Source organism: Salmo trutta, chromosome 13 (genome assembly GCF_901001165.1).
Source record: "Salmo trutta chromosome 13, fSalTru1.1, whole genome shotgun sequence".
Lineage (NCBI taxonomy): Eukaryota > Metazoa > Chordata > Actinopteri > Salmoniformes > Salmonidae > Salmo > Salmo trutta.
Window position 1 is genome coordinate 55,925,789 of NC_042969.1, and position 13,970 is coordinate 55,939,758.

At 45.6% G+C, this 13,970-nt stretch overlaps 1 protein-coding gene across 4 annotated transcripts in view; it reads left to right on the plus strand.

The window, feature by feature from the left end:
• sidt2 (SID1 transmembrane family, member 2) overlaps positions 1-13,780 on the plus strand; it is a 28,692-nt gene extending 14,912 nt beyond the window's left edge. The window contains exons 6-27 of one of the 4 annotated variants that reach the window (XM_029772661.1): positions 1,822-1,905; positions 2,054-2,219; positions 2,415-2,508; positions 2,629-2,687; positions 2,930-2,941; positions 3,638-3,685; positions 4,094-4,168; positions 4,369-4,431; positions 4,863-4,981; positions 6,145-6,218; positions 6,438-6,504; positions 6,696-6,769; positions 6,862-6,985; positions 8,329-8,446; positions 8,701-8,837; positions 9,408-9,516; positions 9,884-9,960; positions 10,475-10,521; positions 11,139-11,244; positions 12,212-12,322; positions 12,739-12,852; positions 13,089-13,780. In XM_029772661.1, coding sequence (XP_029628521.1) covers positions 1,822-1,905; positions 2,054-2,219; positions 2,415-2,508; positions 2,629-2,687; positions 2,930-2,941; positions 3,638-3,685; positions 4,094-4,168; positions 4,369-4,431; positions 4,863-4,981; positions 6,145-6,218; positions 6,438-6,504; positions 6,696-6,769; positions 6,862-6,985; positions 8,329-8,446; positions 8,701-8,837; positions 9,408-9,516; positions 9,884-9,960; positions 10,475-10,521; positions 11,139-11,244; positions 12,212-12,322; positions 12,739-12,852; positions 13,089-13,151 — 1,941 coding nt within the window. In that variant the 3' untranslated portion in view covers positions 13,152-13,780. Of the gene's footprint in view, positions 1-1,821; positions 1,906-2,053; positions 2,220-2,414; positions 2,538-2,628; positions 2,688-2,929; positions 2,942-3,637; positions 3,686-4,093; positions 4,169-4,368; positions 4,432-4,862; positions 4,982-6,144; positions 6,219-6,437; positions 6,505-6,695; positions 6,770-6,861; positions 6,986-8,328; positions 8,447-8,700; positions 8,838-9,407; positions 9,517-9,883; positions 9,961-10,474; positions 10,522-11,138; positions 11,245-12,211; positions 12,323-12,738; positions 12,853-13,088 lie in introns of all 4 variants that reach the window. The other 3 variants (XM_029772665.1, XM_029772662.1, XM_029772663.1) reach the window with 3 other exon arrangements.
• Positions 13,781-13,970: the final 190 nt, after the last annotated feature.

The following is a 13,970-nucleotide window of genomic DNA, read 5'->3' on the forward strand; positions in this document are numbered from 1 at the left end:
CTATTTCTATATGCACTGCTATTACGCACAACCAGAATGACAGAGACTAATGGTGCTTTCAAGACAACTGGGAACTCAGGAAAAATATGAGGTCAAATCATGACATCAGTAATCTTCAGGTCTGAAAGTCGGAGCTCTAGAAAGAGGCCTGAGTTCCCGAGATGGAATTCTGAGTTGGATGACCGTTCAAAACGATTTTTCCCAGTCGGATCTCGTTTTTTCCCCCCGAGTTCCCAGTCGTCTTGAACGCACTGAAGTCGGAAGTCTGAGATTTCAATGTTTCCAGTTCCCGAGTTCCCAGTTGTTTTGAACGCAGCAATAGGAAGACACGGAACTCTGACATAACCAGGGAAATATGAACAAAGGGAACCATACATTTAATTAAATAAACAGAACTTCTACCTCATGGGTCTTGTGAATGTTCATGTGCACCATAAACATTACGCCACTCAGAGGGTAAGAAATGGTTGGCTAAATGAAAATGTATTGTAGCCCTATCAAACATGAAACAGAAATGTCTACGTGTTGCAATAAACGGTACGGGGATGGAATGATGAAACGCTAGCAATTATTGTAGTATTAAATGGAAAATAGATTTACAACAGGGCCTATGCACGTGTGAAAGAAACAGCAAACATGTCAACATGAGGGAAAAAAAGCACTCTCTGCCAGCGGGAGTTTGAAGAGTGCAAGTGAAGGGCCACGCCAATGTTGCATCTTCACCACAGTAATAATACATTTTAACTCCAAATGCAAGCTTCATGAGTAAAATATCAATTTCAAGCAATTGTTACATACCAAAAGACCAGTAGGCCTATGCTAGTCATCGTTAGCCCATTGCTGATGAGCTTGCAAAGTAAACAGTTAATATTCCTGATAACCACACAATTTTTGGAGCTGCATATTATTATGGCAGTCCTCTTCCTACATTTTAAGATTTGCGCAGCACCCGATCCTATAGCTTGTACAGCAAATCAGCAATCTGTTTGCTGGCTCACCCGACCTGTGTTGATTGACAGTTTGCTGGTCCAATCAGAGTGCTGAGTGTGCGTTTCACTAGCCAGTCTGTTACAGGTTTTTTTGCAAGGGCGGTGCTGCGGGTAATGCCTTTGGCTGCGTGTGGAATAATCCACGTAGACTCTGTGCCACAAAATGAGTGACGGACAAAACCTGGCCATATAAATTCAAGTAATCAGTCTCAAGTCAAAGTTGAATCTTGAGGCTCCAAGTCAAGTCTCAAGTTGTTTTATTTTATATCGAGTCATCATGTGGACTCGAGTCCACAACTCGTAAGTAACTAAACTGAAACAGGGAGGGACTGTTGAGAAACGCAAAAATAAACACTTGTTTTAGTTTTCTGTTGCAAAATGTTTTGCTATGGTGTACCCTAATGAATACGCAAATGACTGTGGTCCCTCAGCCTATTGTCTCCAATGGCTAGCCTCTGATATACCACACAAGGGCAGTGTTGAGTTCATTCTGAGCAACCGAGCAAGCCCTAGACAGCTGTGAATTGAACTTGTGAAATGCACTGGTTTTACCCTAAAGCAGCTTAAATCTGTGAAAGAGTGGCGTTACTAAAACGCAATGTAAAGCTCTCAGGTGTGTTATCAGCTCACACTGGGAGGGGGGTCTCTGAAATGTAGGCCAATATAGAAATCTGCATTCCACACACTTGATGGGGAGTGAAGAGACACCTGTTGCCGTGGCAACCACATTAGCCCTGGCTGCACCTGTTCTTCGCTCAGGCACACACACACACACACATACAGACACACTTGTTCCTCTCTGATTGCTAATTTCTGTGTTCTACCTTATCAGTGCCCAGTGTATGACTTGGATAACAACGTGGCCTTCATTGGAATGTATCAAACCATGACCAAGACAGCTGCCATCACTGTCCAGGTAAAATACACACACACACTGGAGATATCAGGTAATTGATCAATAAATACATTTTTACAGCTCACTTGCCACAATGGACAACCATTTCATCAACTCTCTCTCTCTCTCTTGTTCCCCCTCTCCCCTTTTCTTATCTCGTGGCTCCCAGAGGAAGGACTTCCCTAGTAACAGTTTCTATGTGGTGGTGGTGGTGAAGACGGAGGACGAGGCATGTGGGGGTCCCCTGCGCTTCTACCCCCTCCGCCCAGATGAGCTCATCGATGCCGGCAACCGCAGTAAAATTCTGGACGTGGTCGTCTCGCCCGCGATCAGCTGTGAGTCACTCAGCCAGGCGGGCCAAAGGACTTGAGCTCTAATCAAACAGTACATCAATGTAGCAGAGAGAAATGTTACTGTCTGATTCTCTCTCTCTATCTATTCGTCTCTGTTTCTCTCTAACGTCTTCTCTCTATCTTTCACTCTTCCTCTCTCTCTCTCTCTCCCTCTCTATCCCCCTCTCTCCGTCTCAGCGGATGTGTACGTGATGGGCATGCTATTCTGCCTGGGCATCTTCCTCTCCTTCTACCTGCTCACCTTCCTGGTGGCCTGTGTGGAGAACAAGAGGTCTGTCGATCGCCCTACTGTCGTATACAGTAAGTACATCATTTCATACATGGTCATATAGAAGCTTTGGAACTCAAGTGTCTCTCTCTCTCTCTCTCTCTGGGTCTTTTCTCTGGTCAGGATGCACAGGAGGAGGGAGGGGCTTCTGAACCCAGCAGACATGTCGCCCGCGGAGACAGGTATCCCAGCAACCCACTACAACGGCACACTGTTCTATTTCTTTTTCAGAGGGGTGTACAGGGAAGAGGGGAGAGAACCGTCTCTGTAACTCTGTATTTATGATTGAAAAATGAGTTGTAGAAGGAATGCGTACCATTTAATAGTTGCCCCATCAGATGAAGGATCACTGGTCTATTTCTCTTTAAGTTGTATATTTGAATTTGTCTGTTTTTCTTTCTCCCCATGCTAAACTTTGGCTCAGCCTCTCTACTGGGTAAGAATGTTGGAGTAGTGATATATTGCCTGTGACTGAGCTTCTCCCACAGTTTCACACTACTTATTACCCTTTGTGCACGCTATATAAATTATTACACCCATCTCACAGTCATTATCACCAGTATGATGTCATCCAGTGGAGGGATGACGGCTTATCATCTGGGTGGATGAGGAATCATCATCCTCGTGCATGTCTAGTGGATTACCTGTCGGGATCCATTCTGGAAGTCCTTTCAATTTAAAATATGGAGAAACATTTGAAATAAATATATACTCCTTCTCAGTTTATTGAGAAGTCATTGAAAATAGAAACCCCCTTTTTCAATTATTGAATTGGAATTTCAGTTTACTTCCTGAGTTGCCTGACACAGCGCTGTGCAGTGCAGTCACAAACACTTGCCCATGGTCATGCTTTGGATGATATGATGGTTACGGTGGTTTGGTTCCAATGGGAGTCTGACTGAAAAGGACTTCTGTTTTCAATAGTCACTCTTACTCTCCCATTGGACTCACACCCTAGGGCACCCTTGCATTAACCCTTGCCTCACTTTTCAACCTCTGAACCCACAGGGCATGGCGTGTCCTCTCTAACTAACCGTTCATCTAGATGCTGTGGTAGAGTGTAGACTACTAACTGCTATGGTGGCATGTGTTTGGTGTGTTAATGTGATATTATCTCTACCTGTTACCACAGGAAAGCCAGGTGTGACTCCAGTCTCCCCCTATGAATACGGCTCCTTTGGTGAGTGAGTGTGTGTGTGTGTGTGTGTGTGTGTGTGTGTGTGGCGATATTTGAAACGTTTTGAGTGAAAATATTGTCAATCAATGTAGCTAACTGAGGATGACCAGGCTTTCACTGTTCTAGGTCTGTTGTGTCTCTCATTGCTTTGTTTCACATGAGTCTCCTCGTGAATGTGCACCCCTTCACTACTTCCCACGAATCTAAAAGCATTGGATTGGGGGAGTCGCGGACTAGCTGCACCTTTCACCATATTTCTTTTACCAGTCATTTCCTTTCAAATCAGTGAAGGGAAGTGAACAAGCGCACACTTTGGGAGGAAGGAAAGATAATTGGGACACAGCCAAAGTGAATACTTACACCACTTCAAGCACTCTTTAATGTTGTTTCTCTCTGCTGTTGTTTCGACAGTGGACAACGCCAGCACGTTGAGCTCAGAGGCCATCACAGACAGCATAGCATCAGATGCCAACTACGGATACATGGGTATGGAGCAGGATGACTAAATACACATGTATACACACACGCTGTACACACCCCATGTGCAAATACACACTATGGGTCAACATGGCACAAAATCCGTCTTCAATTTATGTTGCACAGCATTTCATCACCAAACTGGCCCTTGATTGGAGGGCTGCGGAGTGCTCTGGTTTCTTATTGGTTTATCTGTGTTTGTTTATCAGGACAGGAGACTTTGAAACGCAGACCATTCCTAACTGCCATCCACCACGTAGCCATCCGCATTGGTGACCCGCACTGCCTTAGCCAGCCAGCCAATCGCATCCCTTCACTGTATAAATCAGCCCCATGTCAATCACTTCAGAATATGTTCAAGATCTATATATCTTTTGATGTAATTTAATGCTCTGATGACCACAGATGGAGACCTCAACCAAAACGATCACGTGGTCAACGATCATGTTTGACTGTATGCAGAGATACTGATGGAATGTTGAGGATGATTTCAATTATACATTTTGTAATTATCAGGAATGCGTCATTGGCCAGAATCACCAATCTAATGAATACGTCCCAAATCATAAACAAATCATCTTAAGCCGTAAAACCAATAAACTATCAAATTGAGAAATATAGCCCTGAGTCACTGACAAACGTAGTTACTGTTTCCTCTCCTCCTGCTCTCTCTCGCTTTCTCTCTTGTCTCTCTGTTTCTCAGAGCGTTCGTTGGAGAGCGTAGCGGGTCGTAGTCGACAGGAGTCTCTGAGCTCTATAGAAGAGGATGACTATGACACGTTGGCCGACATTGACTCGGACAAGAACATCGTCCGCACCAAGGTCTGACCTATCCCTCCTCCATCCCCCCTCTACCTCTCCCCCATCCCTCCTCCATCCCCCTCTACCTCTCCCTCATCCCTCCTCCATCCCCCCTCTACCTCTCCCTCATCCCTCCTCCATCCCCCCTCTACCTCTCCCCCATCCCTCCTCCATCCCCCCTCTACCTCTCCCCATCCCTCCTCCATCCCCCCTCTACCTCTCCCTCATCCCTCCTCCATCCCCCCTCTACCTCTCCCCCATCCCTCCTCCATCCCCCCTCTACCTCTCCCTCATCCCTCCTCATCCCCCTCTACCTCTCCCTCATCCCTCCTCCATTCCCCCTCTACCTCTCCCTCATCCCTCCTCCATTCCCCCCTCTACCTCTCCCTCATCCCTCCTCCATTCCCCCCTCTACCTCTCCCTCATCCCTCCTCCATTCCCCCCTCTACCTCTCCCTCATCCCTCCTCCATTCCCCCCTCTACCTCTCCCTCATCCCTCCTCCATCCCCCCTCTACCTCTCCCTCATCCCTCCTCCATTCCCCCCTCTACCTCTCCCTCATCCCTCCTCCATTCCCCCCTCTACCTCTCCCTCATCCCTCCTCCATTCCCCCCTCTACCTCTCCCTCATCCCTCCTCCATTCCCCCCTCTACCTCTCCCCATCCCTCCTCCATTCCCCCTCTACCTCTCCCTCATCCCTCCTCCCTCCCTCCTCTACCTCTCCTCCATCCCCCTCTACCTCTCCCTCATCCCTCCTCCAATCCCCCCTCTACCTCTCCCTCATCCCTCCTCCATTCCCCCCCTCTACCTCTCCCTCATCCCTCCTCCATTCCCCCCTCTACCTCTCCCTCATCCCTCCTCCATCCCCCCTCTACCTCTCCCCATCCCTCCTCCATTCCCTCTCTACCTCTCCCTCATCCCTCCTCCCTCCCTCCTCTACCTCTCCTCCACCCCCCCCTCTACCTCTCCCTCATCCCTCCTCCATCCCCCCTCTACCTCTCCCCATCCCTCCTCCATTCCCTCTCTACCTCTCCCTCATCCCTCCTCCCTCCCTCCTCTACCTCTCCTCCACCCCCCTCTACCTCTCCTCCCCTGTGCATCACTCAATATTATACTCATCTTCTGTTGTTTTTGTTTACTTTTCCCCTCCCAATGAAACTCTTGTGGTCGCTTGTCCTTTTGCAGAAGTACCTATGTGTGTCAGACCTCGCTCGCAAAGACAAGAGGGTTCTGAGTAAAAAGTACCAGATCTACTTCTGGTGAGTGGGACGGAGAGTTTGCTCAAAATCTGTACATCAATGCTGGGGCTATGACCCTATGGCATCCTCCAGTCTATCAGTAGTCAAATGCATGATAACAATTAGCTAGTGATCAGTTGCTTCTTTGGATAGGAGAGTAGCTTTGTTTTGTATCAGTGGGATTAGTAATTGTACAACTGTCAGTGCCATGGCAGTTAATGTCAGTGTTCCTCTCCTCAGGAATATTGCCACCATAGGTGTGTTCTATGCCCTCCCTGTCATCCAACTGGTCATCACTTATCAAACGGTACTGTGTGCTACCCTCACTCACACTGCAACTGCAGATTTACTACATTATTACAGAGTTATAGCTACATTATTACAGAGTTATAACGTGTGCATTTGTAAAGGAATTGCCTTCAAGTGAATAGATATGACTGTAGAATCCACACATGGTGGGTGGCTAGTGTGTTGTTGACATGTTCCTGTCTCCTCCAGGTTGTCAACGTGACAGGAAATCAGGACATCTGCTACTACAACTTCCTGTGTGCACACCCCCTGGGGAATCTGAGGTGTGTGTCATAAGGGAAAACGCATATGGCTGTACATGTAATGTATGACTGGTATCATTCATGACATCCATTCTCTACCCTCTGGTGTGCAGTGCCTTCAACAACATACTGAGTAACCTTGGTTACGTGATGCTGGGCCTCCTCTTCCTGCTCATCGTGCTGCAGAGAGACATCATCCACAGCAGAGCGCTGGACCGCAACGACCTCAACGCACTGGTGAGAGATCAAACTGAGATGGTGCTTTTGTATATTTTGGGGGGTATTTTGTATTTGTAATTGTTTTATTGACAGGTGTAGATTAGAGTATGTGACGGGTAGAAATATGACAGGGATACAGTACAGAGTGTGAAAGTGGTGGACCGCTGCCTCTAGGGACAGTATGTGTTCCAGGGGTGGCAACACAACCTCTAAACCAACCCCTGGTACAAGTAGGGTATTATAGCAGTGTGATAAACAATTAGACCATGAAATGAACACATTGGTATTTCCATGTATGGAATTCATATCACCACCCATGATGTTGACATGAGGGTTTTGTCCAGATGAGATTTCCTACACACTATGGAACGTTCCATATCAGTAACCAGGTTTCCATCCCAACGTTTTAATGTGCGTAAAGTACATGTCGTATAGAACGTTTGACGACATGCCTGATGGAAACAGCAAATTTGTCAGTAAACTTTCCAAATGGCAACTAAACTAAATACGCTAGACAAGGTGGGTTTTGTGTAGGTAAAATTAATTATGCAAGAAATTGCGGTGGAAACGCCTTTATGCGCAAATATTGATAAAATAACCATCAAATCGAGTCATGCAGTGATATGTTGCGTGTTCCTCCAACTATGATTATGGAAAGCATGCGGTTTGTTAGGCTACAGATTGAAGAAGTTATGAATTTCACCGGTGGTGAAAGTGAACGGGGATTTAGCTTGAGGCTCCTTTCCAATATATGTCTTATTCTGGTGACGTGACGATCGATGCTTGGCTGCCGTTTGACAAGTAAAAATTCTCGCTCTTTATTCCATAAAATGTCATGTAGGCTATACCCGCACTGTATCTGCAAGCTGTTGGCTAGAGCGCTCGTGCCAAGACCCTAATGGGCACATTCCCTTTATAACGCAACATTTTTAACTTGTATTTTTTTATTCTGTACATTGGAATTTAAACACATACGTTTTTTTGTTCATGTGTACTACATTATCAAAGAAAGAAGGAATGTCCACAACTCCGGTATGCTCCCAGGGTGATTTTAATCAGACGTTTCCATCTGAGTTGGATCTTCGTCAGGTCATACACCACTGTGAAACACAGCTACTTAAATAACCTTTTAGAGAAATGAACATTGGATGGTCATATGTTTCTCTTTTCTCTACATCATCACACAGCCTTTTTATCTACAAGTCCATCAGATGGAAACAGATCTGTGCATGTTGTTTTTTTATATGCGGATTTTAGAATGTTTGCATGAAAATCTGTCGCCAATTGGATGGAAACCTAGCTAGTGACAATGATATAGTGTAGTTCTGAGCCTCTGTCTCTCCCTCCCTCCCTGTATGCAGGAGTGTGGCATCCCTAAGCACTTTGGGCTGTTTTACGCCATGGGCACAGCTCTAATGATGGAGGGGCTGCTGAGTGCCTGCTACCACGTCTGCCCCAACTATACCAACTTCCAGTTCGGTGAGACTAAGAGACTGTCACGGTTGGATAGTTGGGAGATCCTGAAGATACTGTAACACAAATCCTCAATAGATGGCTTTCTCAATCAGTCCCAGATCGGTTCTTTCTGTCTTGCCCGACTACATTGCTGTGACTCCAAGACAACACAAACAGATCTGGGACTCGGGCTACTTCATAATAACTGTACTGGAAGGTTTTCTGTACTGTAAGAAATGTCATTAATGTCTCCCTTTCCTCTGTCTCCTGTCTGTCAGACACCTCCTTCATGTATATGATTGCTGGGCTGTGTGTGTTAAAGCTGTACCAGAAGAGACACCCAGATATCAATGCCAGCGCTTACACTGCCTACGCCTGTCTGGCTGCTGTCATCTTCTTCTCTGTGCTAGGAGTGGTGAGTGACTAGGGGCGCAGACAGACAGGCAGACGGACAGACAAAACACTACAAACACCCAACTATACATTCATGTACATACTACCTCAATTAGGCCGACTAACCGGTGCCCCCGCACATTGGCTACCCGGACTATCTGCATTGTGTCCCACCTCCCACCAACCCCTCTTTTACACTACTGCTACTCTCTGCTTATCATATATGCATAGTCACTTTAGCCATACCTACATGTACATACTACCTCAATCAGCCTGACTAACCGGTGCCTGTATATAGCCTCGCTACTGTTATTTTTCACTATTGTTTTTATTTCTTTACTTATCTATAATTCACCTAATACCCTTTTTTAACTTTAAAACCTCACTGTTGGTTAGAGCCTGTAAGTAAGCATTTCACTGTAAGGTCTACTACACCTGTTGTTTTCGGCGCATGTGACAAATAAACTTTGATTTGAACTGTAGACTCTGACATACACAACCTATAGAATCATCATTCAGCAAGTGTCAAGTTCCTGATGTATCCTGATGGTGTGTGTGTGTGTGTGTGTCTACCTGTGTGTGTTTTATTCAGGTGTTCGGGAAGGGCAACATGGTGTTCTGGATCGTCTTCTCTGTCCTCCACATCCTGGCCACCATGCTGCTCAGCACCCAGCTCTACTACATGGGTCGCTGGAGACTGGGTAAGGAGTCAATCAATCACATGTATGTATTTGTTATTTTTAAAAGCCCCTTTTTACATTATCAATTGTCACAAAGTGCTTTACAGATACCCAGCCTAAAACCACATAGAGCAAACAATGCAGAGGCAGAAGCACAGTGGCTAGGAAAAATGCCCTCGAAGACAGGAACCTAGGAGTAGGGGCTAGGAAAAATGACCTCGAAGACAGGAACCTAGGAGTAGGGGCTAGGAAAAATGACCTCGAAGACAGGAACCTAGGAGTAGGGTCTAGGAAAAATGACCTCGAAGACAGGAACCTAGGAGTAGGGGCTAGGACAGTTACAGGGCTAAGGACAGGTGTCAGTCTATTCTATTTGTCTGTGTTTCAGATTCTGGCATCCTGCGCAGGATTGTGTATGTGATCTACACTGACTGTATCCGCCAGTGCAGTGGCCCCATGTATATTGTGAGTATACATCAGGGGACAACTACTGCCCCCTCTCATTGAAGACACGGAAGTTCAAGGCCGACCGCGACACTGCAGGCATTGGTTGCATAAAACCGGAACCCCCCATTATAGTGAATGGAAGAATGGCAATCATCATGGTCAATCTACCTATAACTGCTTCTAATAAATCAGATGTACATTATGTCCTTGATCCGATTATTTTTCAATTCCACACAGAAGAAGTTTAATTTAGTTTCTAATTGCAGCCTTCAGTGGGGGGGGCAGCACTGAGCTAGGCTGCAACATCACTTCCTGGAGTAGCTCAAACTGCGTATCTTAACCAACTTAATTTGGCTTCAATACACTTGTCTTCACATAGGAATGAATGGTGTCACGTGATCGATGGCTTTGTCCCATTCATATATACAGTCATTGGTATACTGTACATACACACACTGTATGGAGACTTTAATGTTACGAAAGATTTACAAATCCACAAGTAAACGTTTCTCTCTCTCTCACGATGTGTTAGGACCGAATGGTTCTGCTGGTGATGGGAAACATAGTGAACTGGTCTCTGTGAGTATTTCCTTCATTCACTCACTATCTTATTCTGACTGGACTGCCTTTACTGCAGTGTTCTTTATATGTGACACTTTTTTAAATTATTTATTTATGTTTCGGTCAGCTTTGCAAGGTACACATCTGGTATCTTCATTTGATCACTCTGTTGTGCAGAGAATTTTCCTGCGCAGCATGAAATGCTAATTCTAGTGTATTAGGGTTTAAAAAGGCTTCCAAAGTTTGTAATTTCCGATTTTAAAATGCCAGACTTGATTTGCCCTAGCAAAAAATGTATCAACCCCTACAAAAATGTCGACGTAATAATTCACATTTCCTGTTGCTGAATGATTTTTTTTCCCCCTGCTGTGAGAAACGGGGTCAAATTAAGATGGCAGATCTGTACATTGTTTGACATCATCGTGCAGTGTTCTTTATCAACGGTCTTTCACACCTACTTTAAGTGATTCACGTATGTCCCTTTCTGTCAATGTGATTTATTGCGACCCACTCAGCCTGATGAGGCAAGGTATCCATCTACTCTGTAGAATAGTCATTACACACCCACAACCATGGGTGGAGAGTAGACAACTCATCACTGACATGCATTGTGTTGTTGTGTTCTGTCTGTCAAGGGCTGCCTATGGGCTTCTAAAGACACCCAATGACTTTGCCTCTTACCTGCTGGCCATCGCCATCTGCAACTTGCTACTCTACTTTGCCTTCTACATCATCATGAAGGTGTGTGTGTGTGTGTGTGTGTGTGTGTGTGTGTGTGTGTGTGTGTGTGTGTGGGGGGGGGGGTCTAAGCTAGCATATGGAATTGTTTTAAGAAATTGTAGGCTAAGGGTTTAAAAAAATGGATAATAAATCTTAACTAACTTCTGCTACAACAAAATAAAGATCTGTCAGTGTGATTCAGAGGCAGACAATAAGTTAATCTCTGCAGCTCCTAACACCCTTAGAATAGCTTCCAGTTTCCTCCATCTCCGCATCATCAAAGAGCCACTGCTCGTCACCCCTCACCATGCCAACGCCTTAGTCCTCTCATGGTGTTTAATGTTCAGGGTCTCTCACTGTCACTCTGTCAGAGGAAACAGCGCCTCACCTCTCTGTACAAGTCGACCAGACGGCTCTGCTCCTGCTCAGGCAGGTGCTGGCTGTTCTCAACGAGCATGGCCATGTGTCTGAGCTGGTTTGTCCAGTACTGCTCGTACTCCCGCAGACCAGGCCGCCCACCTCCAGCTGTGCTGTCCATGTTGCCATCCATGGTACACCCTGGACAAATCGCTGGATGTAGTCGCTCATTATTGAGAAATGGATCGATCTTCAAAAGCAGTCACACTTCTAGTCTTGATGTTGCCACAAACTGAGTTCCAAATCAACATTGGCACCTAACAACCAAACATGCTCTATTCAATTGTGATAAAATGTCAATGTATTTGATTTTAGAATCACCATGGGAATGAAAGAATGATTTTAAATCGCCAATGACTCTGTCTCTTAGCAACACATTCTAAATTTGAACATTTTACTACATGTGCTTTGTTTGATTGTTGCCATATTCTCTGTGTGTGTGTGTGTGTGTGTGTGTGTGTATATATATATATATATAGAAAGTGCACATCTGACACACGAAACAAAGTAGAACATGTTCCGGGTGTACAATCACAGATGATGTTGTGTTTCTGTGAATGTGTGTGTGTAGCTCCGCAGCGGTGAGAGGATCCAGTGCATGGCCATGGTGTGTATCCTCTTCACGGCCGTGGTGTGGGGCTTCGCTCTCTTCTTCTTCTTCCAGGGCCTCAGTACCTGGCAGGTCAGCACAACACACACACACAGACTATGACCTTACAGATCAGTGGCTTCCACCACACGTCAGCCTTACACACCCCTCTTCGGGGACCCCCAGCCGTTCCATGTATTCAAACTGTTCCAGAGCCAGCACACCTGATTCAACTTGTCAACTAATAATCAAACACTTGTCTGTGTAGGTAAGTTTAATCAGGTATGCTAGTTCAGGTGTACAACACAATTGTGAATGTTCTGGGGATCCCTGAGGAGAGGTTTGGGAACCCCTCCCTTATGGGGCTCATGGTATCTGTAGTACCACACTTGAAAACGTCACACACTCACACGCTACATGTTTACACATCACATGTCATGGTCACATAACCCCAACATTCACAGGTCACTGTGGCGCTGACGGCTTTGTCCCCTCTTCCCCCGCCATAGAAAACCCCCGCCGAGTCCCGGGAACACAACCGTGATTGCATCGTGCTCTCCTTCTTCGACGACCACGACATCTGGCACTTCCTGTCTTCCATTGCCATGTTTGGTTCCTTCCTGGTGAGTGTGTGTTTGGTGTGTGCGTGCACACCTCTGGGGAGGGCCATGCGACACTCATTTCATAGTATTATAAAATGGAGGGGAATACACAGATTTCACACCATGGACATTTCACACGTCATTCAGCAATAGGAAATCATTAGTGGCTGAGCATTGACGAAGACTCCCATTCCTGACCCATACATACCCAGATAGTAACATCTCAGATAGCGACTGACTCCTCTGCTTTCTGCCAGGTTCTCCTCACCATGGACGATGACTTGGACAACGTCCAGAGAGACAAGATTTTCGTCTTCTGAGAAAGCAACTCTCTGGCTCCGCCTTAACGGTTCTCGCTGGCCAATAGTAACACAGTGGCAACTGACACACCCAATGGCTTGTCTCCCTGACTGCAGGCGGGCTGGGCATCTCTCGGCCAATCAAAGAGTTGGGGAAGGATGGTGCACCCTCCCCCAAGTTGGAATCTGTATGGACACTTGGCGTGCCAATCAATGTCTGGTTCACCAAGACATGCTGACATTTCTCCTTACTGCCGTCCGATATTACTGTGGTCGTCGTGTTTTCTTATTGCGGATAATGTTAACAGTTCGAATGTAATTTATATTGCATCATTACTGACTTGCAACTCCATCAATGCATTTAAACATGTGTGTGCCTGTGTGGGAGTGAGAACACACCTCATGTCGTCTGTCGGTGGCCTTTAATGTTCTAATCATGTGGTCTGTATTTATTTCTATGGCTCAGTCGGATACTGTACGCTGGATGGGAATGGATCTGTCCCAGATGTTCCTGAGAGATCAATGATTGTATTGTAATTACTAACTACGTCCTTAGCCGGTGAGGAAAATATATTTTGCACTGTAGGATAAGAAAACTTGGGACTATGTGATGGAACAGTTACTGAATAAAGTTTGTCCACAATGATAAAGGTGTAATCTTTAGTATTATCTGTCTCTAGGTTTTGTATTTTAAGTTACAGACAAGCAGGATCAAAAGGAAATCCAGACTTGGGTTGTGTTTATTAGGCACCAAATGGAAGATGATTGACAATCAGGGAAAGACTACCTGAACTTGTCCAAGAAATTCAAATTTTCATTACAAAAGTTAACACTTTCCGT